The 27,975-nt window shown below is 37.3% G+C and overlaps 2 protein-coding genes across 5 annotated transcripts; one reads left to right on the plus strand and one right to left on the minus strand.

Moving 5' to 3' along the window:
- Positions 1-387: 387 nt before the first annotated feature.
- LOC145935409 (uncharacterized) lies at positions 388-7,120 on the minus strand. Of its 2 annotated transcripts, none has more exons than XM_083036735.1 (5): positions 6,764-7,120; positions 5,638-5,874; positions 5,469-5,487; positions 4,506-4,610; positions 388-3,259 (listed from the first exon to the last, which is right to left on the minus strand). In XM_083036735.1, exons 2-5 carry the CDS (start codon positions 5,797-5,799, stop codon positions 3,213-3,215), a joined length of 333 nt encoding a protein of 110 aa, XP_082892861.1. In that variant the 5' UTR covers positions 5,800-5,874; positions 6,764-7,120; the 3' UTR covers positions 388-3,212. The 2 variants fall into 2 exon arrangements, with proteins under 2 accessions (XP_082892861.1, XP_082892862.1); XM_083036736.1 differs by lacking the exon at positions 6,764-7,120 and adding an exon at positions 5,974-6,659.
- A 2,046-nt stretch (positions 7,121-9,166) lies between these two features.
- Rbcn-3a (rabconnectin-3 alpha) lies at positions 9,167-27,809 on the plus strand. Of its 3 annotated transcripts, XM_083036724.1 has the most exons (32): positions 9,167-9,534; positions 10,020-10,217; positions 10,304-10,457; positions 10,715-10,813; positions 11,415-11,627; positions 11,714-11,849; positions 12,125-12,322; positions 12,402-12,580; positions 12,816-13,031; positions 13,104-13,257; positions 13,499-18,132; positions 18,221-18,535; positions 18,611-18,712; positions 18,784-18,984; positions 19,065-19,298; positions 19,418-19,555; positions 19,868-20,100; positions 20,173-20,354; positions 20,449-20,818; positions 20,884-21,117; positions 21,208-21,460; positions 21,637-21,841; positions 21,936-22,203; positions 22,346-22,519; positions 22,585-22,683; positions 24,184-24,270; positions 25,409-25,469; positions 25,737-25,945; positions 26,026-26,170; positions 26,422-26,639; positions 26,730-26,813; positions 26,877-27,809. In XM_083036724.1, exons 1-32 carry the CDS (start codon positions 9,448-9,450, stop codon positions 26,991-26,993), a joined length of 10,197 nt encoding a protein of 3,398 aa, XP_082892850.1. In that variant the 5' UTR covers positions 9,167-9,447; the 3' UTR covers positions 26,994-27,809. The 3 variants fall into 3 exon arrangements, with proteins under 3 accessions (XP_082892850.1, XP_082892851.1, XP_082892852.1); XM_083036725.1 differs by lacking the exon at positions 10,715-10,813; XM_083036726.1 differs by lacking the exons at positions 10,715-10,813; positions 24,184-24,270 and having other exon boundaries at positions 9,168-9,534.
- The last annotated feature ends 166 nt before the right edge of the window (positions 27,810-27,975 follow it).

Raw genomic sequence — 27,975 nt, forward strand, 5'->3', positions numbered from 1 at the left:
ATATTATTTTTCTCGTATTATAAAAACTTATTTATAATTATTTCATGTTTATATCTCTTTAAGTTTTTCCAAATTGTTTCACTTCACATCAAATCACTCCATAACATGCTATGTCGCACGAAACTACCCTGAAACTTACAGTTTACGTTACCATAGCAATCATTCTGACATTAAAGACATATATATCGTGTCAATCACGTAGATAAGCACATAGGTATATTATATTTGCTTTATATTAACATTTATAATAATACAATACATATCGAATGCAAGAAATAATTAAAAATCAACATTTATCCAAAAGTAAAAATATAATATCTATTCTAAAAAATAATGAGAGAACAAGGATTAAGGAATATATGTGATAAAAATTAACAGATTATTTCTTTCAAAGTAAATATTTATTATGTATTTATATACGTGACATCGTTTTCAGAATAATACTTTCACAAGTATGATGTAAGTCTGTCAACGGTATGTGTATATGTCTCTGATAGTTGGATACCCGTCAATAGCAGTTGCTGTGTTAATTTGCAGTTTTGTGATACGAAAGATATATGAAGACATATGAAGATAACATTATAGCGCGCAATATATTTATCTTTTATATATATATATATGTATCTCAAGTACTTTTCAGTAACGCAAAATACAAAGTTTATCGCGATATTAAATTTTATACATCTCTGTATTTATGTATATATTTATAATATATATTACGACAATTCTACGTGTCCACATACGTTTGATTGTCACTCGTCTCAGATATACATAATACACTGTTGACCCCTCTATACATCTAAATAGGCAACGTGAAGAGTTATCCCTCCCTATCTCTCTCTCTGTTTCCAGAAATACGTGAACGAGAACATTCAGCAAATTATCATCAGGGACATCCGACTGCTAAATGGACTTGTGTACATGTGTGTATGTATATATATATATATATATATATATATATATATATATGTATATGTATATGCATATGTGTGCGCGAAATTAAAATATGTTTGGACCTCGCAACCTCCTAGCATGCCTCTTGCACACTATGAATTTTTCAGATATGCACATACAGATGAACGATTAAGAGGGAAAGGCAAAGGCGCGCAAATGAATATTTGATGACTCGCGCATTTCTCGTTAATTTCGCCAGCGAAATAGTATATAAGCGGCACAGATGCTATTTAGCAAAACGGCGATTTGTAGCCAAAACCGTACGGATATATTGATTTTCTTTCCGGCACCCTTTCTCGGTGTCCCGTCGACGCTTCAACGTCGAGGTACATACAATCATCGTCAGTTTATACCAAGCATATACGCGATAGTCGTACTGGTACACGTTATACAGGAGCTGAGAACAACACGACCCGTCCAATTTGGGCTGACCCTCTTTCAATACGCAGAGAGATTTGCATATCAGGATACTCCAAAAAAAAGACATAAGCCTCGATATCTTATCGTATATTGCCACATAAACTTTGTCACACTCTATTTCTCATGTGGATGTGTGAATTTGAATAATTATTCTCATTAAGGAACATTCAGTTTTAAACTTTATTCCGAATATCCGTCATCATACCATGTCCTTTCAGGAATATCCTGCGTAACGATGATTATACAATTAAATCTCTAACGATTTATACAATATTGATTAACACAGGTACATTCAATGTGAGTACGTATAACACACACAGCACTTTTGGAAACGTAGTCGATTATTGAAATTTCTCTCAGTCTCGTGACCGATTTAATTTCTCTATTATGTACAAATTGTACAATGATGATTTTTATCCGAATAATCTCTTTGACGATTTTTTGCAGATTCGGAAAGAGTAAAATAAATAAAACGACACCGCTCATCTGCATTCGATTTGATAATGGTATACATTGTTGATAGTCCCATACCAACGGTATCGATCCGAGTCTCTTGTGCCTAACAAGCGATATCAGTGGTAGCGTTGCTATTGCTTATCTACCACGAAATTCTCTTCGTAAATTTCAAAGCAAAACTAATATTGACCAAATTATGGAATACGCCGTACGTTCGATTAATCCTCTCGTTTGACATCCTATGACATATAAACACGTAAAGTATTACAGCGTTTAATACACAAATTTTCTAACTATATTCACATGCATTATTGCTGTGTTTAGTGTCTTAAAACTTAAACAGATGCAACCAAATTAAATTTCTCTCAACCAGACGTATTGATTAAAAATTGCGTTATATCACAAATTGAATCATAAATTGATAAATCAATGAAAACTTGTAACAAGGACGATGTAATTTTTGTGAGACATTCGAAAGATCAAGATCTCATAAACATTTATCCCTTTGACAATGTAATACACGTCTATATCTCGTCTCTCTTTAACTGTTCACACATATTCTATATATCATTTATAAATTCCAATATTTAATTCTTCAACTTTTTCATTTAATATAAAACTAGAGTTTATATACACACATCACTTTGTCGAAGTGCGAAGAAAAATTTAGATGCTTGAAATATTAGTATTAAATGATTAAAATATTACCATTTCTTTTTGATTGTTATATATGAAAATTTTTTTTACATACGTTTAATCAAAGTAAATTGAATATTGCAAAGAAATACAAGAGAGGAACTATATCAGACATTATCGTCAAGATATTCATTTGAAAGACTTGTAGAATTGGAAGGTATAATTAAGATGACATATACTTCAAACGAAGTAAGAGACTCAAATATTGCCAAATATTCGATTAAACTGCTCGATAAGATGTCGCAGTTTGCTCCAAAACGAAGTGCACAAGTCGTTTTTATAATTAATTACACAATTACTTCTTCCATTGAACACTAATGTAGATTTGTTCGGCTGCACAGCAGCTGAAGCAGTAGATTTAACCCTCGTCTTTCTTACGCGACAGAAAGATTAATTCGGGCAACGTCGACGCAACATCGAATTTGTACGTTCTAAGATAGTCCTCGTGTTTGACTAATGCCTAAACGACAGTATCCTATCAGCCATCGAGATTTAGAAAGTCGTGTCGATTTTTTTTTTTTAATAGACATGTGACGGATGTCTTCAGTTGTGGTTCGCGTACAAAAGACGCGCGATGCGCGAAAGATCGGAATTGACAGTGGAAAGAACTTAATCCTAGTTTTGTTCATTTGCAATCAATTGCAAGCCCGCACGACTGAACGGGAAATCCGGAGGTCATCGAACGGTTAAGGTCGTGTGAAGCGATACCGGTACGGAGTCCAGGCGAACAGTTCTAAAGGAAAAGAATAACATATCCATTGTGTATGCATCGCTCTCTTGCCACATCCTCTAATGTTCTTAGCATGCAAGAGTGGTGTGCCGGCGTAAAGATCATTACTACTTCACGCCATTTCTCACGCTACAGATTCGGGATGCACAATTAGTATGCACTCTGAAAACGGTCAGCTCATTTACACTCGAAAATGAAGCATTCTTCTCTTTATTATCTTTCTACACTCTAAGCTTAAATAATAATTCGACCGATGCAGAAGCTGCATCCTTCTTTTACTTTTATTTGCTCTTTTTTATTAACTCGATTCAATTCAAAAAGACAAGGATACTAAGAAGAATGAGCCTGCATGATGACGTTTTTGATCCATGAATTGATTTGGTTAAATTTTATCATAGTTCAACTGACTCTTGTCTAGTTCTTGCTCTAGAATGTTAAAGATAGGCAAAGGATTAATTAAATTATGATAAAAGTTTGTCTTGGTCTCCTTGATAATGTCACTTTTTGATTGATAAATAAGAGAAAAAACTCAGTAATATCCTGGATTAAAAATATTCGAAACAGATAATTTTTGACATTTAACTTGTAATAAATTCTCTAATTATTTTCAGGCAATATTCCGCAAGCTGCCGTTTTCAGTTGCGTTTACTGCTCGATGATGAAACATGCCGGATTGCTACGGATCTGCTGACTTTTGTGAACAAGTCCGGATGTGAAAGAAGTCTAAATGTGAAATGTCATCCGATGAATTTGCAAATGATAGTTGAATGATAGTCACACGATCTTGCATGGAAGATACAGGTCACGCGACACTTTGCGACAAGATCTCTTTGGCGAACGTCTCCGATGTTGACTCTGTGCTGTGTTTATATACATGGAGGTATTGAAATGTAAATGTGTATAAATGGTTTATCAAGGAGTTAGATTAATTAACGACGGCTATCGTTTCAGATGAAAAATAATGCCCAACACGGTTGTAAAAACTTGGCTAATCGAAGGCGAAGCGATAAAAACGATCATTCACAAGCACACGGCTCTTGGTAATTCATCGAACAATCGATCGACGTGGTCGATTCGTTCTCGGTCTGCATCTGTAGATGGTATGATGGGAGGATGTCTGCAATCTGATCGAATGGTGAAGCGATGTGTGAACGATTTACACGCGCTATGCAAAACTACTTGTTTGTAAAGGAGAATTGGTAGCGTGTTGCGGCGCGTACACTACATGTAGAATCGCTCTACGATTTACCATGATTGGTGAAGCACGGGCAAAGGGCATTCAGAATACGATTGCAGAATCCACGCGCTCGGTTGTTCCAGCCAGCGATGGTATCACCACCCTTCAATCTACTGCCTGTACACACACACACGCGCACGCATATTACGTATAGCCAGTATGTTATAAATATCAATCTCCAAAGATAATTATAATTGTGCGTCGTTCTACTTTGTAAGTAGCTCTCTATACAGTTCTCTATATATTTCACCCAACTTGACGATCTGAAATATCTCCGTTGTTATTGATCGATGATACGAGAAAATATATAAGAAATGTAAGAAAAAAATCATTTAACGAATATTATATCTAACAAATTGTTTTTTTTTTGTCGAAATCTTTTTCGTGAGTTAAAAATTATATCGACATTTTTTTTAAATGAGTATGAATATTAATATTAACCATAGATTTGATTAATATTTTGTAATGACAAACTGAATAGTTGATGATGTATCGATTTCTTATATATGATGACCTTGTGTGATATTTTCTTTATGCGATATAATTTATTTTTTTTTTATATATATATTTTCCTGTCTCATCCACGCAACGGCGGAGATATTGCATGATCGTGAGCATATTTCTACTCACCGATTTAAATATGCATCTATCTAGTCAATTAAAGTCTCATTTTACTATCTCTAATCTTCTATATTTTCTTCATTAATATCTATATAAATCTCTTTAGTTATTTTTACGCGTCTATCTAGCAATCTACATACTTATCAAATTGTCTCATGTCATTTGCTTTATGTCTACCTCCCCTTCTCTCTCTTGAATATAATATTTACCCGCTTTATTTATATCTGCCTTTTTCCTTCGTTATAGCTGACGCGAGTCAATCAAAAATATTTCAACCTCGTAAAAATGAGATATTTGAGTCTCGTGAGTCTCTCTCTGCGAATCGAATAATTGAAGATGAATTGTTTTACTTACCTTCGCCTGTATCAGCTCCCTGAAACACAAAGAGCAAGTATTGTATGCCCAATCTTCGCGATATAGTTTGATAATGTAGTAGTAGCTGGTCTCGTTAAAGGCGCGTTTGCCCTTCGGCTTGTACACTTGTGCTATGAAATTTTTCTATTTGAATATAGCTCGCAATTACCTCCGACTGAGCTTTTCTTTTCGAGGCTTCCGTAGCGGCGGTCTCTATCACTTCGCTAATAAATTTCGTCGTTTCCCCCATGAGCTCCTCATCCTCCTTGAAGGCCTCTTTCCTCTGTTCCAATGTCCCCGACATCAGGTTTCTCTCGTGTTCATCCATCATGCTTGTAGTGTGGAACGATGTCCGATCAGAGTATCATCAACGACGACGATTTTCGTCTCTTTGTATGTTCTAGTCCTTTACAATTAAAATTATACTTTCGGTCAAAGAATCTTATATGCGTGAATTGGTTGCGGTGTCTTTTTAATTCAAGCAACGTCACAAATATTTAATTACCTTATCGAAAACTCACATATACTAGAAAATTATTTATTCCAATAAGAAATGCGTGCGCTGTGTATGACTTAGAGTGATACGAATACACTCGGTAATTTTAGAATAAATTATCTCTTTTATGTTCTCTCTTTCTCTCTCTTGTTTTTTATCTCTGTGATCATTGGCTTGATATTAATTCGCCAAGATTCCCACGTTCGACCCTTCACGCATTCGAGTTCTCCGCGCATTTATTATCCGGTCAATGATCGACGATAAAAACGAGGGTTGGAACCGGAGTATAATTTCGGCGTTTTTCGGATTTCGAATTCAATAGAACCACATGAAGATATGAGCAATCAAATCACATTTTTATTTCAAAATAAAAATAAATCGTGCGCTGATTACGATTCTTTGAAGCAAGATAAATCCTTGCACAGCTTTTTTCTTTTAGCGTTAATATGCTAAGCGTTTATGAGTGTATGTAAAATAATACAAGTTTAACGTATTGCGGCTTATGATTTTTTCATTATATTTATGCTACGTAAACTATATTTAATCCGCATTTCCGTCGCGTCGATCGAATCTCCACCGAGATTACACCGGTTTCAATCTCGAAGTCAATCCATTTCTGAAAAATATCGCGAGACGAGAACGAGATCCCGGATTGCAGAATGTAACAATATGTAACACGTAATTGCAGACAACGTAAATACAACCACGACGATGGCAACGATGACAGATATATGCCACAGGTGGTGTGTATTGTTTCACCACACACCCACACCGATACCGAACAGTCGTCTCTACGTACACGCGCGTGTATCCCGGGGATGCCGACGATGACGTGGTCGTCGATGCCCAAGGCCGACTGCAGTTTAATCGCTGATAAAGGTGCCTGGACTGAGCTATCCCGAGCCGAGCCGGTCGAGCCTCTGACGTATCCCCCGGATCCAACAAATCCCTCCTCGCTTCACGGACATGGACCTGGCTCCTGACGAGGAGGTGTCCTCAGTATAAATCACGACGCCGAGAAACGGATCGACGAGAAATGGAACGATTAAACGGGAAGGAACCCGTCATCTTCTTGCTCGGCAGCGTCTTCGACGGGTCTCGCTCCGCCAGGTAATGATCGACGCGAACCAGGCGCTACCAGACGAAGCTCTCTTACCCGACTGGATATCACCCCAGCCAGACCCCGAAACGGAGCATGCGTCGGGGGACATGCAGCTATTAGGTTTTTATATCTTTGCTCCTATATACTCTCTCTTATCTCTGTGCGCGAATATACATATACATGTGCACACACACACACACGTATACACGTGTATACATTATGTATGCGTATACATATATGCATATATGCGTATTTATTATTCCTTTTTATCTCGTAGACTCAGACATATGGTATCTCTACTAATCCAAACTAGAGCGAGAAGCGCAATTTGACTGTATAATGCAAATTATCGCAGGTGTGCTGTGATTATCATTTACTTGAAAGATCTTGAAAAATGGATGGATTCGAGAAATCAATGGGAATTTAATTTGTAACACTGCAAATTTTTAATCTGTGCAGAAAAGAATAAAATTTTACAATTAAAAAAAATTTTTTTCTTTGGAAATAACAATAAAAATGTGTATTTATCATTCAAGTTTTTTAATATGGTATATAATATATCTAAAAATGTTGTTTCTTTTGAAAGTAAACAGCTAGCCAGAAATAGCCAGAAACACCTGCGTATCATTGCGTGACATAAAGATCATGTATCAACTCAATTATTAATACTAAATAAATGAGAATATTTGTCTTTCATCCTACACACATCATACATATAATTCTTCATACAAGGCATAAAATAAAATCTGTATAATACCTTCAATGTAATAATTTTTTCACCATTTGATTACATAATTAGAAACACGATGTGTGTATGCATATATGTATACGTGTATATTTCATAATTGATATCACCTGGTCGCAATTAATGACACGTACAGAACCAAGTGTTGATTTCTTGAAAGAGAGATAATGAGTAATTGCGTTGTTGTTTCACATATATCAGTTTGAGTGCACGATTAATTCTTTCTCCCCGCGATATGAATTACGAGGATCAAATTTAATTTTTTTTTTTTAGAATTAAATCAAGCTTGCAATTGACACATTTTAATGAAAAATATAGACGTTTCGGTGCACTTCAAATACGCTTCGACTTTAGTGAAAAAGACGGTTCGGGAAGACATCGCTAAATATAGCACGAACGCGCTTAATAATAGAGGATCAATATAATTGCACGTTGAATAATTTCTTCTTTGTAGAAGCTTAGCTAATTACAGTGTATTTTTTCTTGTTTTGCGTTTGGTGTTTGATTATGTGCCTATATGGATCGTACAATGTGCACGTGTTGTTTACCTGTTTTGTATTCAAAGCAAGAGCGTTTCTAAAAGAAAAAAAATATCTACATTATATCTTTAAAATTATATAATTTTGTTCTTTTCAACATTAATTTCTAATGCCTTATTAATTACTTTTATTAGAAAATTATTATTATTATAATTTGTTATTATTCTGAATATACTGGGCAAATTTAAGGAATATACAAATTAATAACATTTCTGCGACTTATTATTACAATCATTAATCGCCGTGTGTTTCTTAATTGCGTATACAAACTGCAATTGGTACTAATAGTATAAAAGCTTATATATTTGCATAATTTTACTAAGATTATGCACAGAATTTGTATACGTGTCGACATTTTTCGAAATAAGACAACGATCATCCACTTTTCAAGTCATGCAATGACGAGAGAGAAAGTGCGAAAGAATCAAGTGTAGAAAATAGAAGGACAAATCTATTATAATTGTAAAAATTATAATCCCTAGGTACTTATCTTAATAATCTATCAAATTCACGCATTCTTTTTCTGTCGACGCGAAGATGAGAGTTTCAACTAATTTCAAGTTTCAAGCATCTCGTTGACGACGTCGATATCGATATGCGTTATGCGCGCGCGGCTATCGATCCGGAAGATCCGGAACAATCTTCTTCGATTAGAGTGCGTTCGAAAATATTACGTGTAAATCTTAGAATAGAATAGCCTTTCGTCGACCAATCGGGAGGAAAGAAATCTCTGCTCCTTTCGTCCGGATTGGTCGATCGAACGCTGTTATATCCTACGAGTAGAATTTTTGAACGCACCAGTTTAGTGAGCCTACTGCTACGCGATGAGAAATGTCGCTGGCGAAAAGATCGATTTAAAGATGGCCGCGTGAATCTGAGAGCGAGACGCATCTCTGAGGGATCCGAGTGGAGCCGAGACGAGAGCCGAGTTGGAGCCGAGCCGAGCTGACAAGAGTGACGCCCGATCAACGTCAGCGAGCTGAGCGGCTGAGCGCAGAACTCGACGGATAGTTGGTTCTCGAGCTGCTCGCGGCAGAGTGGCGAATTATTCCTCCGCCGGACGATGATCTAACGTCTCGCGCGCTAATCAGCCGATCATGAATTGTCATCAGATACTGAGCGGCGCCTGCAATGCGGGCGATCGCTGTTACGCCGTTGGCTCCGTCGAGGGAATTTCCTTCACCGTGAGTCTACGTCTCGGCGACGGGATCTCGCGATTAGTCCTTAGGCCTATTCGCGATCGCAAAATACCTACTCTCGCAGTTATGGAAGTCAGCTGATCAAAATGACACTTTGATTAGGCGACGTCCCCTCCGAATCGACGATTTCCTTCGACGGAAACGTCGTATACGTGTTACGTTCTATATGTTGTATCTTCGATTTATATTGTCCACTTACGTATATCGCGAATTAGATTGTCGCGAATTTAGATCTCTCTTGTTTTGCAATTACCCATTAAAATTTTATTGAGAATTTGACTTTGATCAATGAGAACGTTGATGATGTATTGTATTGTATTGCGAGGCAAAAGTCAAAGATTTGATAGGCTGAAAATATGACAATGTATAAAAACAGTTTGCAAAAACATAGAAAATTGAAAACTGTCTTTAATTTAATTCTAAGAGAAAGAGAACTTAAATATTGACTATAATCTATTTATTTTACTTAGGCATACGCAGCTGGTTGCAATATTGTGATCTTAGCCAACAATTTTGAACGAGTCCAAATAATTCCTGGAGCTGTACACAATTATATTAGAATCAGTTGTCTGGACTGTAGTACAGATACAGGAAAAATTGCTGCAGCGTATGAAAACCAAGTGTGCATTTTCGAGCCGACACCACTTATACACAGCACTTGTTCACATGTTTGTATTAATATATTTAGTATTAAATATACATTTATATAAATATAAGGAGATGTGTTTAATACAGTTTTATCAATTTTTTATAGCAATTAGAATATAGATGGGTTCAAACTGGAAGTCTGCAAACAGAATCAAACATTACTTCCTTATCTTGGAATTTGGAAGGAACAAGATTATTGACAGGTGGCGAATTGTTACAATTATGGCATCAAAATATCACGCCATTTCAAGAAGAACACAGTAAGTTTATTTCCTCATGGATTACATGTTCCAATAAAATGTATATTTTAAATAAATCTTGTATAATTATGAAAAATCTACGATTTGTATTAAAAAGAAAACAGTATTCTATGATGAAAATCTGATTTCATTCGCATGACATATATATATAACCAAAAAAATATCATAAATCTCTTCATCTCTTATAAATATTTAATAATATTTGCTGTATTAATATCTGCAAATATTCGTATTATATTGTTCATTACTTGATACAGCAATATTACCTACAGCTACAAAGCCGAAAACATTACAAACAGAAGAAGTCGGCACAAGTGGAAACAATCATAGTGTTACGGCAAATACTTCTCAGGATCGTGAGTTCATTCTTTTTGAGAATGAACATACAGTGTTGGCATGTTAACATATCATAGCATTTTTTCTGCCATTGCACTGCATTAATAATTTCTTATAAAAATTAGTTTGCATATCTTTTTTGACAGGAATGAGAATTAGAGAATTGCTACAAATGCATTTTGCTAAAGAACATGATCAGAATTACCCTTTCAAAATAAGTCATTTTTAATAAAATTCCTTTTTCGCCATTATCATTAAAATAGGAGCTTTTGCAACTCGTACTATTTTGTGATCGGAATCTTGATTTTGAATCTTGTGAATAAATAGTTGCAAATAGACATAGATCAATGTGTTTTAAATGCTTATTCAATTTTGATGCTTGACATATTTAACATTTTAATTTTATAGATACCATTATTATTAAAACATTATTACCAATATAATTTTATAGAAATGAAGAATAAAAGATATTTTATTTTTATATTTGTTATATTTAAGATATTGGGTATACTATAAATATTAAGCTTTCTTTATCTATATTTCAGATAAAGATCTGTGCATCTTGTGACTAGAAACAACTTTAATATATACATTAATATATATTTATTTATTTTTTAACAGCTGGCGCAGTGACATTTTCAATTGGAGGAGAAGCTGAGAGTCCTGGGCCTGGGGACATATCGGCTGCGAATGATCCAGGCGGATGGAATTGTGTGTGGAAATGTCGTACTGCTACACCAGTCCATCTTATGAGTTTTAGTCCTGATGGCACTTTATTCGCAACAACAGGAGTGAATGATAGATTAGTGAAAATATGGTTCGAAAACAAGCAATGTATGTATTTGTATTAAATGATGATGAACAGATAGTCTTTCTATATTTATAAATGATTATTATTAGGACTTATTCTTTACTTCCAGTTTTTCCAGCAAGAAGTATGGATCATACAAGTTTTTCTCAATCTGTGGGCAGTGATAATTTTAGTTTTGTTTATGTTGCGCATCCACGCGCTGTAACACACCTTTCTTGGCGCAAAACAAGTAAATATATGCCAAAGTAAGTAGCATACGATACTTTTAATGACGCAGTTCTATTTAAAAAAATATTTTATTATTTATCTACAAAAAATACGAAGAAATGTATATAACTTTATTGCATTTTTTTTTAGAATTACATTTAAAATGTAAATTAAAATGTATGAATTATTTTAAGTTGACTAAGAAACTACTAAAAGTGTTGATTTGTAACAAAAGAAAGTCAACACAATTGAAGTCTATATATACTAAAAAATGTAAGAAACTTCTCAATAATTTTTGTTTGTCACAAACCAGGGGTTCCGTATCTAATATGTTGGTCACTTCGTGTCGCGATAACATTTGTCGAGTGTGGACAGAAACGATACCGCCCGAGATTGAAGGTCTAGCTAATATGAGTCAATTTGAAGGCTCAGACAGACACGGTCATCATGGCAAACATCGTCATCATAATATGCACAAACATCGATTTATGCAACGGCTGAAACATATGAAGTATGTGAGAAACATATTTTACTCATATTGAAATATATTTTTCGTAAAATAAAATATATATAAAATATTCGGTTTACAGAACATGTTTTCATATTCGGCGACATGCTAAACAGCAGCATCAGGCTGGTCATACAGCGCCGACTTTACCAACGCTTCCATCTACGTATTCTGTACACGATTTTCATAATAATTATCAAACTTCTGGTCATTATCCAGGAATGCACTTCCACTTGGCAGCCAGTATCAACGCAGAAACTGGTATAGTATTGATTAATCTACATTATGCATTGTATAGAAAATAGTAATTTTGTTTTCGTCTTTTTTTACATTGCATTTTTTATATTGCATTATTTACATTATTACATTATATACATTATATATATGCATTATTTTCATTTTGTTATATTATATTATTTATTTTATATTACATTGTGTTCTGAATATTGTTGAAATATTGGTAATCGTCAAAGGATAGTATACGTTTATGTTGTAGATATACCGCTAGTACCAAGCTTAATTACCGGAGATCCCGAAAGAGAACCGAATTTCATCTTACATTGGCTAAATAATAAAGAAATGCACTTCACCATGCAAGCCGAAAATATATTGCAAGAATTGACTCGTAAAGTAGTGGAAAAAGAGGAAGGCTTACAACATCAGGAGCATACTGAACATGTAGAACATGATTCCGAAGATGAATGTACACCAAGTATGTGTTAAATTAACTCTGTACGTTGTCGAAAAAAAATGTAATTAATAATAATAATAATGTTCTTCTCAGAAAAGGGAATTCGACTGCAAACGATTCAAAAGCCAGCCGTTGGTGGCCGATCAATGAGTCAAGAAGATCACAGTAGTGATGAACACCCTACTGCACATACCACTTCGTCTCATCACAGTTTGGTACACAGTGTGCATTCTCATCCGAGTCTCAGGTAAATTTTCGAAATCCTCTCTTGTTGACTATATTATGTGTGAGCAGTTTTTTTTTATATAAAACTAATAATTTTATTTACAGAAAAAGTTAATGTATATATATATTTTTTTATTTAATTAATTAAAAATTAATTTATAAATATATATATATATATAATTATTAAAAAAAAATATATATATATTATATATATACAATATATATTTAAAATGTTTAATATATATTGTAACTTTCTGTTACAGCAATACAACCTCGATTAATTCGATAGCGACAGATGCAACATCCACTATGAATCATGCGCCAGATTCACTAGATACAAAGATCGAAACGTTGCTGCGCGATTGGCATCACAATCCAGACCTGCTGTTCTCAATACATCCGATAGACGGGAGCTTTTTGATTTGGCATATCGAATGGTTGGACGAGTATCATCCTGGATCTTTTCGACAGGCGCAGATTTCATTTTCCACTCGTATTCCGAACGCATTCCCGCTCGGGGACGCATCGACGATGAGCCATAATGTGTCGATGTATTCTCACAATACCGGTGGACCGTTATTGAACATCCGCGAGGTCGCAAAGTCATCCACAAAAGCAAGCGAGCCCAGCGAAGTCGCGACACCTTTACCCAGTCTTATAGAGCAAGACGAGGAGCAGTCCACCTTAACTTCGAAAGCGGGTCAAGAGCTGTTAAAAAATATTGAAACTACGGATGATCAGAATCAAACGAAAGCCGAGACTAATGCTCTGGAGAATAATAAAAACGGGCATGAAGCAGATTTATTGGCCCATCCTAGTCCGATCGTTTCGATGGTGTCGAAGCACTCGAATGGTACTTTGAATTTATGGCAGCTGACGTTTGCGGATAAAACCAAATTTTCGCAAGTGTTGAGCATAGGACATGCGTGTAGAGCTTCCGGACATCGTTTTCGTGTAAACGACATCACGTGCCATCCTGTCTTACCTTTGCTTGTGACAACCTCTCATCATAATATACCCGAATTTTCTGGTGCACAACCGGCAGGATCTACTGAAAACATCAGTGGCAAGCACGACACCTCCAAGAATAAAAACATCATGTCGCCTACCGGCTTTTGCAGCGAACTGATATTATGGCGAGTGGATGCCGTGGGGCCCCTGTCGAAGAGCGGCGGAGTTTCCGAATTGGCGCGTATGAATTCACCTGAGATATCAGCGTTCAGTAATGTAGCTTGGATTCCGACACTATTGCCGAGCACGACGCTGGGCAATCTATCCAATTCTCCCAGTGCGTGTTTTGTAGCTAGCGATGGAGAATGCCTGAGAGTCTATCAAGCTGTCATCGATGCCAGAACGTTACTGGCGGAAGTGTCGATCAGCGAGAGAAGAAGCCGCATGATGGATTCTATGGCTAGCCTCTCGACGGACATGTCGTCGGACGATGGTATCAGACATTCGATTCACGATAGAATAAAGATAGTGTCTCAGCAATCGACTGCGAGACCGGGATGCGTTATACAACTGGACACTATCACCGATGCCACTCACGATTGGCAGAATACGCAATTTCTTCACGTCTTTCAGGAACAACTGATCACGGGAGAGAGAAGCGACGAGAAACAATCTGGTATCGATATGTCTAACAATGATCTGGGATTCATGGAATCCACACTGGACGCTATGGTAGATCTGCAACAATCGGCGATCTTCGAGGAGCCGTTTTACATAGTAGTTCTCGAGCGAACGCAACAGGGCACAACTGTACATATGTGGCGATTGGTAATAGCATCGCAACCGGAAACCAGCGGCCTGTCAGGCTCGATGATGTACGTGCCAGATTCTCACCTGGTTCAAGATGAAGATGACGAAGGCACACCCGGTAGATTAGGCCATGAAGGTAGACGATCGCGCAGAGCCAGTCAAACTGGTGGTGGCCGAAGTCGTCGGGAAAGTCAGGCCGATTTGGACTCGACGTTCCTGCCTCGTCGCCATCAGAGTAGTCACGTTCTCATCACCACCACGAAGGTCTGCACGCAGGAATTGCCATTGCCCGACGGAGTGGAGGTGATTCATGCCGCACCTGCGGCAGGACACTTAAGTAGTTCCTCAATATATCCTGCCTGCTTCGCGCCTTATATCATCGTAACGGCGTGCAGCGATAGTACCGTACGTTTTTGGAAGTGCAAGGTGACGAAGAAGCCAGACGACAAACTCGACTACGAGTGGTGCGAGTGGGAGATGACCAGGAAGGATCAGGAATCGACTATCGACATCACTGGTCAACCGTTGAACATAAGCGCGGCCTATAGCGGACGCATCGCTTGTGCCTACAAGTATGGAAAGTCGTTTACGCGTCCGACGAAGAACGATCCGGACTCGCGCTACGTGAATCTCTGCGTTGCCATCTACGAGTGCGAGAGCACAGGAGGCAGCGAGTGGATTCTGGAGGATACAATTCATTTGAAGAATATTCATCTGCCGCGAATACCAGTGGATCAGCATTTGGATCTTAGTTATTTGTACGACAGTAGATTTTTGCAGAAGAAGCAACGGCTCACTCAGGTATTGCAAACTCTCAGTCACGAGGATATAAGATCTTCGAGAAACGGGGAAAATGGCGAATCGACAAAGTCGAATGCCGGCCTGTTAGCGGTTCCGTCGTTCAGTACCCTGCAATCTTTACGAAAGTCAATCATAGAGAACGGCAACACGTGTCCGCTCACGCAAAAGCACCTGGTGCAACTCGACTGGGTGTCGAAAGAAGACGGTTCGCATATTCTAACCGTCGGTGTCGGTTCCAAGATCATGTTGTTCACCCCAGTGTGCTCGGATCTGGCGCAGGCTAACATGAAAGCGATGAAGGAATCCCAGAGCAATAACAGGCCGATATTGCGAAAGACCTCGTCGCTGGCGCAGCCGCAGTTTGTCGACGAGATCCGATGGATGAAATTGCGCAAGATCGAGCTGACGACGGCGGACGGTCTGCCGCCGCTTCCTATGCAGATATCCTGGGTGCGGGATGGTATTCTGGTTGTCGGCATGGATTCCGAAATGCACGTGTATTCGCAATGGAAGCCGAATCCGAGAAACGATTGCTTCCACTCGAATCTACAGCATCAGGAGTCCGACGAGTTTCAGGCGAGTCGAAATCTGCGCGACGAGGACCTACGCACGCTAGCGCAAGAGACATCCCAGAGACGACTGGCGAATGTGTCCTCCATGCCGCATCTGTCGCGTGTCAGCAGCATCAATCTAACGATGCTGGACGCGAAGAAGAAGCGCGGTATACAGAATGAGAACTTGAGCTTCGACTATATGCCGGATTACGGATTGTTCGAGGCGTCCAGGATAGCCTGTCCGGTTCTACCGCAGTATCATCCTAAACAGCTGATGGAACTGTTAAACTCGGGCAAGATTAGATGGGTGAAGGCTATATTGGCGCATCTGGTGCGTTGTATAGGCAGTTCCTGCTCCCTGCGAGCCGACGACGAGAATTTGGTGAAGCAGCGCGCTTGGTCGCGCTCGAGGACGATGTCGGTAAGTTACGTCGGCACGACATCGCCGTTGGAACCGAGAGGTTCGACCACGCAGATACCGGAAGAGTTGACGCTGGATTACGCGGAGATCACATCCATCTCACCCCTGCCGTTATGGACCCTATTGATGGCCGACAAAGAGACCAATCTGCCGCATCAGCAGAGCGAGGACAAGCATGATTACAACGAATTATTCGACAGCAATCTGGACGAGGGAGAATCGTTGGACGATATGCTGGAGGAGGATTACGACTGTTCGCGGCAGAAGGATCGACGATCCTCGGTACCGGAGAGGCAAGGGATATCCCACTTCGGTCCTAGGCAAGGGAGATTACTGTCGCGTCTCCTGACCCACACTCATCTTCCGGGACTGTCCAGTCTCGATCAGATGCATCTGCTTGCTCTGGCGGATACCGTTTCGACATGTAACGTCGACTTCGCGGAGAGATTCGCGATCGACGCGGCCAAGAACGCGATCGCCAAGGAGAATCTGACGGGTATCCCGGACGGCGAAACCGTATCCACGGATTCACTGGACGACTGCGGCCTCAGATTCCTTCTGGCGATGAAGCATTACAATTACTTGATACGTTGTCTGCCGTTGGCGCAACGAGCGCAATTTCAGAAACAGGGAATCGCATCGAACAACCTCGTGTGGGCGTTTCATTCTGAATCCGAAGAGGAACTGCTGGGATTGATTCCGTCTTACGCCAAAGGTCAACCAAAGTGGTCCGTGTTGAAGGAACTAGGTGTGGGCTGGTGGATCAGGAGTAACACGGTACTTAAGAAATGCGTGGAGAAGATATCGAAGGCCGCTTTTCAGCATAATCAAGATCCTTTGGACGCGGCTATTTATTATTTGGCGATGAAGAAGAAGAATCTAGTGTGGGGTCTATTTAGAAACAAGCGGGACGAACGAATGACTACCTTCTTCTCGAATAATTTCGCCGAAAACCGATGGAGAAAGGCGGCACTGAAGAACGCCTTCGCTCTGCTCGGGAAACAACGATTCGCACACGCGGCCGCGTTCTTTTTACTGGCCGGTGCTCTGAAAGACGCCATCGACGTGTGCCTGAACAAACTAAATGATATTCAACTCGCGATGGTGATAGCCAGACTCTACGAGAATGATACGTCGTCTCCCAATATGAGAAGATTGCTGTACGAAGAGATCCTAGGCTGCGACAAAGATGGCCAAAATCAGGATATGAGCAGGGTGCATCCCGATCCGTTTTTACGTAGCATGGCTCTGTGGCTCTTGAAGGACTATTCCGGTTCGCTTAATACTTTGCTTCTGACCAACGTCGGCCATATGCATCCGCAGTATAACGATGAATCTGATAAGCCGGAGGGAACAACAGGTTTTAAAACTTTTTTGTATATTTTTCTATACTTTTGCGTAGATATGAAATGTTCTCTTAGAATAATCATCTTGTCTTTTTGTTTCAGCGAATCCAAATGTCTTCAACTTTTATGTTTATCTTCGTACACATCCGTTGTTAATCAGGCAGTATATCGCGTCCACTGCGCAGGATAAGAAGAAAGGGCATTCGGTGGTGATCTCAGGATTTAGTTATGGTACAGAAACGAAGAGTCAACCGGACAAACAACTAATGTTGGAAGATACTATTACACCATTAGAGAGGCAACTGTATTTCACAACGGCACACGCACATTTCAAGGCTGGCTGTCCAGCGCTTGCTCTTGAAGTCTTGTCCAAACTACCTAATAAAGTTATGGAAACAAATGGTGAAGATTCTCCAAGTGAGTAAATATATACATATTGATAATTTGTTAAATCTGAATTGAAATTGTTATCATTCTTTTCTCTTCCAATAGGCTTATTAAACAGTCCAAGTAAGTCTAGAGCTCAAGATGCTCAAATAGATACCGGTATTATTAATTGGGGAAATGAATCTAATGGAATAAGCAATAATAAAGGTACTTATTATTTTTCTATATAAAATATGTTAAGGATTCTCAATTATAAAAGGAAAATATTGTTATCACAGATACTGCTGCTCCTCTGGATTGGAACCCGTCGTCGTCATTTGATTGGTCTCAGAGTACTAAACGCACAGAGGAGGATAAATTAGACTTGAATTGGGACGATGATGACGCGGATGAGGGTGAAGACGCCGATAGTCCTCCCATGAGCATGAAACTTGATAAGAAAGAGCCAGAAAACGCGTATAAATCAGAAACTGATAATAGTAAGAGCTTATCTTCTTTCTATTACAAATTACACTAATTTTTACTTTGATTATTAATTAAAACACTGATTTTTTTTTAGAAGAAGAAGTAAAGTCAGCTGGTCAATTGGATATCATGGCGCAACAATTAAAATTTGTAGCATGCCTGAAAATCTTGATGGAGGAATTGTCTACGTTAGCGACTGGTTTTGAAGTAGACGGAGGTCAGCTTCGATATCAATTGTATGTGTGGTTGGAACGAGAAGTAGACGCATTGAGGCAGCTGTGCAGTTACAGTACTAACGCAGACGGGGATATGAACAACGTGGCTGAATGTAATTTCTTTTTATTTTGTATGCACACACACACACATAACTGTTATGAATGTTATTGACAACAATTTTGAAAATTACGGAAAATCGATGGTGATACTAATAAAAGAACTAATTTTTAGACGAGGGCGGTATGATTGATGATGTGCCACTGTACAAACCCGGCGAGCAACCGACGTTACATCAAATATTAGTAGCGGAAAAGTTGGACTTTGAGGCTAAAGTACAGAGAGCTGTTAAGAGGAAGAAATGGTTGAAAGGTAGTATTAACTAATTTTATTTTTTTCGGTGTTATTTAATTGTCGCTTTAATTTAAAAAGAAAAAACGTATCTAACAGACTTTTTTATAATATATTTAAGAATTTACATTAAAAAATGTATATTACATTAATTAATATATATTATATATTATATTTAATATTATATTTTATAACAAATATATATTATATTTATATATATTAAATACATATTTAATATATATAAATATATATATATATTAAAATATATATTATATTAAAAAAATAAGACAGTATAAAACAAAATCAAATCAATAAGTATCTTGTGATTTTCAGCTAATGAAACTTTATTACGGACATTATTGTCGTATTGTTCGTTGCACGGTGCATCGGGTGGCGGCCTAGCGTCAGTAAGAATGGAATTGGTACTCTTGCTGCAGGAATTGCAGCAGGAAAAGACTCAACAGCAATTGCTCAGTCCCCTTCCTTTCCCCACTACGTTACCATTGTTAAGTGCCAGCGTTGCCTGCAATAAAACTGTCGTAGCTGACCCAGTTCGACATCTGCAGGTTCGTTAAAATTTCTATACTACATACCTTTTATCTCATTTCGATATCTAACGCTGCGCTTGTTTCTTGCAGTCTCTCGCGCATGACATGCTGCAGACATTGGTAGAGTTACGAAATCCGCCGATGCCTAACAGAAATTCGCATTACTGCGAAGTATTCATTATGAGAGATTTAGCAGTAGCACTTAGCGCTTGTATCTATCAATCGCTTTGCGATTCGGACACGTTTGTTATGAAGCATCACCAGCCAGAGAGGTGAGCCATATGTTATTTCACGATTAAATTGATTAATTATTGTGTACAGTGTCCCAAGAAAGGATCGAATATTTATACATTAATTGTGTTTCAGTTTCCCCACAGTCGCCGAAGTAGAAACATCGTCAAGTGGTCATTTGGTAGCTTCAAACAGATATCATCGACGTTATTCGACGGATGACGGTGTATGCATAACTACCTCACCTGCCAAATGGCCGGGTGTGACAAATTTACGCGCGTTGCTCGCTCGAGAAAAGGATGAGGATACTCCGAAGCTAAATATTCTGCTCTGCGAAGCTTTCGTGGCGACGTACATGAGCCTCTTCATCTACGCTCTGTCGAGTTGCGACAGTCACATCTTGTACAGATTAGTTGGACAGCACTTTGATAATAACACGTGGTCTTGTCTCTTTGGTGGTGGAGTTAAAAAGCTGTTACGCGTAGCGAGCACAACTAGCAGCCAGGTATGATTGATCTTTCTTTTGTGCGAAAGGTTGGTTTTATATATCTCTTTGTATCTCTTTGTAAGGGCGCTAACATGAATAGCGTCGAGCGTACCGATAGTGTAACGAGCGAGATCCAAAGTACCGCAAGCGGAATGTGGAATACTATGACGTCATTGACCAAACAACGCGTCAAGCTGAATATGAAGCTGTTGGGACAGTTTACGGGTCAACAGCCAAATATGAAGGAGGATAAACCTACATATAGAGAACAATTTGTCTCACCGCAAATGAGCATGATTTCCTATTTTCTCATGAAGGTTTGTATATCGAAAGAGATTTTGTATGCCACATTGTCATCTTTCTATTTATTTCGTCATTATATAACTATAACTATGCTATTTTTCCAGCCACGTATAGAGACTGAATACGCAGAAGAGATTGATTACGATTCCTCTGATTCCGCGGTGTCCGACTTGGATACCACAGACGACGAAGAAGATGTATTTGACACGAGTTCAAAGCCAAAGAACAAACCAAAGGATAATACTGAGCATAGTAATTCTAATTCATACGGTTGGAGCGTAATGCGATTAGCGATAGTTAAAATACTGCAGCAGCAACTGCAAGATTTTTTGACCATCGCCGGCATAGAAATGCAAGGTACATACGTAAAATGCAATATCTTGTAAATAATATTATATATATAATATTATAATATATAATATATAATATTGTATAATATATATATTATAATATATAATATAATATAATATATTAACACAATTATTAAATCAATACGATAACGATAGTATTAACGAAATGATACGTTATTTTAGAATTACCCGTAAGTAGCCCGCTTATCCATGGTACACTGGGCATTGTTGCACAGTGGCAAGACTCTTTGCGCAAAGAGTTGGAACTCAGAGGTCCACCGTCAGCGACTTTTATACCCGGATGTGCGCCGGATCCCTCTCCTACGCCTGGGAAGCCAGCTATTCACAAGTATCGATCGTTATTGGAGAAAGGAAATACTCCCTTCAAGTGAGCATACGAGATGAAATTTTTCGTTTAGTTACAAATTAAAAATTTTGACAAAGGGAGATATTAAACGGAAAAATATTCTAAATAATTTCAGTACACGATTGGCATCCGCAGCACCGACTAATCGTCTATGGTGTTACTTAGTTAGACAAGAATTAGTTCAGGATATTTTCATTCGCGCAGTGTTTGGGAAACGAAGATCCCTGTCGACAATACTTGAAAGTAACCAATCAATTGTTGATGGCGTACATCGTGGAACTGGAGAAGATAAGGGTAGCGATAGTGGCACTACAAGCTTGCCGGAACCAGTCAGAATCATTCATAAGGAGCAAGATAGCATCAGTGCCTTCTGTCTTAATCAGGTCTTTTTAAAAAAATCTTTTTTAAGTATAGTTATATCTCTTTTTTTTAATGAAACTTTTAGACAATATACAGATTGCTTCGAATATATATCTTATCTAGATAAAAGAGATACACTAATATTTCATTATTGTGATGATATAGGTGAATCCAGGTTTAATGGCCCTTGCTACGCCTCGGGAAGTGCAAGAAATGAACATTTCCCTACTCCTAGAACTTCCGTCATGGCTAGAAGATGAATGCGAATTCGATATTATCAACTTGACTAAGCAACCCGACCCAGAACCTGTACAGCCAACCAGTTTCTTAGTTATACAGGTACGATTTAAAACACAATTATATTAATAATAAATTTCATATTTTACGTTACATATTATTTGCAGACAGCAGCAGATCGTCCACTGCTGGCACAGAGTCCTCAAACAAGCAGTCCCCAGCCTCATTCAGGTATAGCCAGTCAAAGTGGACGTGGCGCGAGTGTGGTGAGTTTTTTTTATTATATCGTAATTTACATATTAAATAATAGAGTATTTCCACTTCATCAAGATTTTCCTTGCTTTCTTGATACAAATGATTCTATAATTTACAGTAGATAAGATATGATACATCATAAATTTACAAAAGATAATCTTTTCTATTCAAAAATTAATACAATGTTTCAATCGAATTTGCGATATAATCTTAATTTTGTGATAAAACAAGTCAAAGATAAAGTATTTAAATTTTTAAATTTTGTAAATATAACTTGAATTAATTTATACAAAATATTCAATTTATATTTTAATTTCTTATCTATATATTTGCGCTTATACCGTTTGACATGTAATTTTTGAATGTTGAGTCAATCCCAAGGCTAAGTAAAATGAGATGTATTTCATTTTTTCCCCTTATTTGGATTTATTTATCTATTTTTTTTTTATTCACAAAATTTAGTTTTGTTTTAAGTGTAATTGTACTCACTACATATATATTTCACAATGCAGATTATTTTAATATATGTGTGCGTGCGCGTGAGTGTGAAAAGTATGCAATTAATTATTATCGCGCAAGAAATTGCAGATTTTATTAATAAATTCACATGTAGAGAGCTTGACTTGTGATAACTAAAAGAGTATTTGCAGTATTAAAAAAAATTAATATATATACAACTCCTAAGTAGCTTATAAGTATCTAGCAACAGGAGTTTCCTGTTAACATATATGGGATATTTTATATAAGGAATTTTCAATAAGCTTGTAATAGAGCAAGGATGTATATCGACTTAAGTAGGAAGTGTGCTGTCTGCCTGGAATATCCCAAGAATTTTTCAAGAATCATCGTACATGTGTATCAAGTCCTTGCATATACATTGTATATTTGTCTGTTTGACATCACTTTGTCACTAGACAGCGCGCCTTTTGTAATAATATCTCTCTGTTTCTCATTTTTAATATACGAAAATAATGAATATTATTAGGTAATACTAGTGCATTTACATTCAGACGCGAGTGTAGCAGTATCTTACACCGAAGGGAAGAGATGTGTGACTATAACTATAAATATAAATCTTACATTCTCTCATTGCATGATATATATTGAGACCAAAACGTGCACTGTGTCTCACATATCAGGATACTGGATTCGCAAGGCTTGTTCGTTTTACGCAATAAATGTCAGGATTCATTCGTCATATATAGATCTGAAATTGAGAAAACTTGTTAATAATTTATCATAATTGTTTCTTTTGTAAAAGTTGTACTTATAATACCAATGAATCCAATTGAGCAACTTTATTATTACTTATATTGTATTTTTTAAATGGCAAATATAAAGACGAAAGATATATGTCGCCACAAACGAAACAAGCCTTGCAACCCATGAATGTGGTGTATTGGGATAGGGTAGCACAAAAGTGGTGACGGAGACAATGTTGCTTGTTCAATGCTTGCCTAACATCTAACTCGGTCTGCGTCACTGAACTGGCGGCTCATTCGCTCGCTCAGATGAAGGGGATGCCTGCTTTTCCTGGCTCCCACGACCTGCGTTTCTGTCAATTTGTTGCCGATAGGAGCAAACACTTGTTAAAGCCGGTGAGATTTACATCTAACAAGACCCTATAGTCTTATCCTAGTCTGCAAATTTCATGTTTAACTTTTTTTGGATAACAAGCAGATATCTCTGATTTGTAATATGCTGAGGATACAGTAAAGAAAGTTTATATAGTTTGTTTATGTTACAATGAAGATTTGAGATTATCTAAGAATTATTGTTGCATACTTTTAATGATTCTTTAAGTATATTGCAAGTCAGATGTATTTTGAATTTCTCAAAGACCTTGCAGCTCAACCGTAAGGCCTGTTTTTAGAAACATTTAGTCATTATCGTTTTGTCTAAGAGCTCATAGCAACATGCACAGTGCATTGATTTGTATTTTTCTTTGCTTACATATCAGTATAAAACAACAGTATGATAGGAAAGTTTCATAAGATTATATTAGCATATCCTCAATTGACAGCTGGTGTTTCATCTGCTCCTAGATTCTCATAGACGTTATTTACATTGTTATTGGGTAAAACTCACTGTTCTTATCACAAGTATTACATCGAATGTATTAAAGTGAACATTGAAATATTTAAATGCATGTATAATTATTGTTTAAATTTTTAAAAAACAATTATACGTTTAAATTTTCCACTAATGATTTATTCAGTTTTAGATATTTACGTTTTTCTCATATCCTCTCGATGTGAGAATGCGTGAAACTTAGATATGTCTCTATCAATCTCTATGTTTTGTTGTAATAATATTACCACATTCATGTACATGTTCACACACATACACACGATAATTCAATATATGCAAGATGCGCTAATCGCTATAGAGATCGACGTTAGAACTTATTTGCAAGCTAGTGGGTCGAAAAGCAGTTTCAGCCGAATACTACTTGCAAAATAAAAAAAAAAAAAAAAAAAACTCGCTGCAATGTTTAAAACGCATGCTACGTGTTCATTATGCAACTTCATTAAACCTACTTTGCGTTGATGCAACACCCAAAAATGTGCGTTAAGTATCTTTATTAATATTACCGCAGTATTGTGTTCATCAAGTTATTAGTTTAATTCTGCTGAAATATATCAATGTAATTATATTTTCTTATTTATATTCTCTCGAATCTCTCTGTTTTCAATCTCGCAAATTCAATGGTTCGTCTCTGCTTTATTTCGACAGATCCTGAAGCACAAAATTGACGGCATCAGAAGAATCTCTTCTCATCCGCTCTTACCGCTATGTGAGTATACTTATTATTATATATATAATATACAATATACTTATATATACTTATATATTATATTATATATTATATATTAATAACACATTATACATATATTACATACTTATATATATTATTATATACTTATATAATATACTTATTATATTCTAATATACACAAATACACACTAAGCATTTATCAGAATTGTACGGAAATCTTGGAAAATTGTACAAATAACGTAAATAACGTATCTCTCTTTGTCTTTTTCATGTGTGGTGACGCCAGATTTGACCGGATCGCAGGATGGCTCTGTGTCTTTATGGGAGTGGGGACATCAGACGGCGGTCGCGACTCCGAGAGCGCCCGGTACTTTCGCCAAGGTGACCCGCGTGCGATTCTCACAGCACGGCAATAAGTTCGGGGTGGCCGATTCTGACGGCCACCTGAGTCTGTTTCAAGTGGCGTGTCGGGAAGGAACGGCTCGACCATTCTTCGTAAGAACACTTTCGCTTAAAGTGTTACTATTACTCTCGAAGCCGCTTTGCCGCTTGTTCATTGTTGAAATCTGTTTTAGACCTATCAGTGCCACAGCAAAGTGACCTCGGACTTTGTCTTCCTCGGCGCGTGCAGTCTCGTGGCTACCGCGGGTCACGGCTCGGAAGGACGGAATGTAGCATTATGGGACACGTTGCTTCCACAAAACAAATCTCTCGTACAAGGTACGAATAATAGGTCTATTCTTTTCAGTCTTTTCTAAACTGGCTGAGCTGGCTCTGTACTAGTTCAGAGTTTATCTCTTTTCTTCCAATGTGGAGTAAAAGAGATAAATTCTGAACTAGTGCAGCCAGTTGAGCTGAAAAGAACAGACCTAATAATAATAATAATTCGCGCACAAAATGACTCGCACTCTAATGAATATAATAAGACAGATCTTTTGATATTTCTTCTGCAATCATGCTTGTTTCGTTAGGTTTCATGTGTCACGAGCAGGGAGCCAGCGCGTTGATCCTTGCGCCGCAACATCAACTGCTGATCAGCGGCGGAAAGAAGGGCGACATCAACATATTCGACGTAAGGCAACGACAACAGAGGCATAGATTCCAGGCGCATGAGTCGGCTATCAAATGTCTGGCGCTTGATCCGCACGAAGAATTTTTCGTTAGCGGAGCGGGTGATGGTGATATCAAGGTGAGCAAATTTTATCTTCTGAAATCGCGACTCTCTAATTCTAATGAAATACAACTTCGTTTATTCAATAACGATCAATCTTTTTTGCAGATATGGGGTTTGACCGTCCATTCTCTTCTCTATTCGTTTCCTGGAGAACATCCACGGTCTAGTTTCTTCAAAAATATAGGACAGGTACTGTTAGGCTATTCAGTTAAACGGAAAACGAGGATAATAATGAAACCATTTGTTGTCTAGGGCGTTACCCAGTTACACGTGGACTCTGCGGGCCGATTGTTTTCATGCGGAGCAGATGGTTCGATGAAAGTTCGTCAACTGCCAGAACGCGATTGTGTAATACAAACGCTTTATTAGGATTAAAAAGAATTAAAAAGATGATGAAAGAGAGAAACGATTACCGTGTAAGTATATTATGTGAAAGAGCCGATATTTATTGATTATATATATAGATATATACACATACACCATACATACATACGAAAGATGAATCGTTGAAGAGATCTATGCAATTCATTGATTGCTATTGTATGATACATCTACATTACTTTTACATACAAACTGTGCAAATAATACATACAATATTCCTTTGCATGGCTAGTATGTTGTGTTGATAAGCTAAACGGATGTTATATATTATATATATATATATATATATATATTGTTTTATCGAAGCTATTTTATCATATATGTATTATATATATGATAAAATAGTGAACCTGCACGAATATTGTTGTTGTTGTCTAAAATTAAAGCTCTTATAAACATAGTAAAGTTGTAATATTAGATAGCGTGTCCAAGTGTATTTCCCGATAAAAAAAAGAAAGAAAAAGGAAAAGAAAAAACCAAAGTAAAGCATATGGAGCACAGTACTATATATGATATACATGATCATTCCTTTCTCACATGAAAGTAATATTGAACGATTCGATAAATTATATGTAATAATCTGCGTACCTTCATATTTTAATATGTAATATATGTAATATTTATAAATCAGTTGAGATGAATTTTATTGTTTAGCGGCGGATAATAATTTAAAGGACGATTTAGCCGATCTTTACAGCGGTTATTGACTATAGTGAAATGTGAGATATTTCTTTATTATGCTAAAGAGAAACATTATAAGTTTCTGTGTATTATTCGTTGAAATAGAAACGTGTGCAATGTAAATTAGTGTTCTACAATATACACGTTCGATAACTTGACTCGAACGAATCCTCCAAGTATTCCAAAGTACTCCTCTTCGATGCTTTTTCATCGTTACCAATCTGTGACATATATACATACAATAAAAGTATTATCCAGAGGTAATAAACTGGATAATAAGTAAAATACT

Source organism: Prenolepis imparis, unplaced genomic scaffold (genome assembly GCF_030444845.1).
Source record: "Prenolepis imparis isolate NDT839.2.m4 unplaced genomic scaffold, iyPreImpa1.0 SCAF_4, whole genome shotgun sequence".
NCBI classification, from domain to species: domain Eukaryota; kingdom Metazoa; phylum Arthropoda; class Insecta; order Hymenoptera; family Formicidae; genus Prenolepis; species Prenolepis imparis.

Bases quoted from the DNA above. Each gene is read 5' to 3' on its own strand.
- LOC145935409 (XM_083036735.1), bottom strand. From the start codon at position 5,799: ATGATGGATGAACACGAGAGAAACCTGATGTCGGGGACATTGGAACAG. The intron at 3,260-4,505 runs GTAAATCGTAGA...CTTTTCCTTTAG, and splicing joins CCCGTGCTTCACCAATCATG to AACTGTTCGCCTGGACTCCG.
- Rbcn-3a (XM_083036724.1), top strand. From the start codon at position 9,448: ATGAATTGTCATCAGATACTGAGCGGCGCCTGCAATGCGGGCGATCGC. The intron at 18,713-18,783 runs GTACTTATTATT...TTGTTATCACAG, and splicing joins TGGAATAAGCAATAATAAAG to ATACTGCTGCTCCTCTGGAT. The intron at 20,819-20,883 runs GTATGATTGATC...TCTCTTTGTAAG, and splicing joins CGAGCACAACTAGCAGCCAG to GGCGCTAACATGAATAGCGT.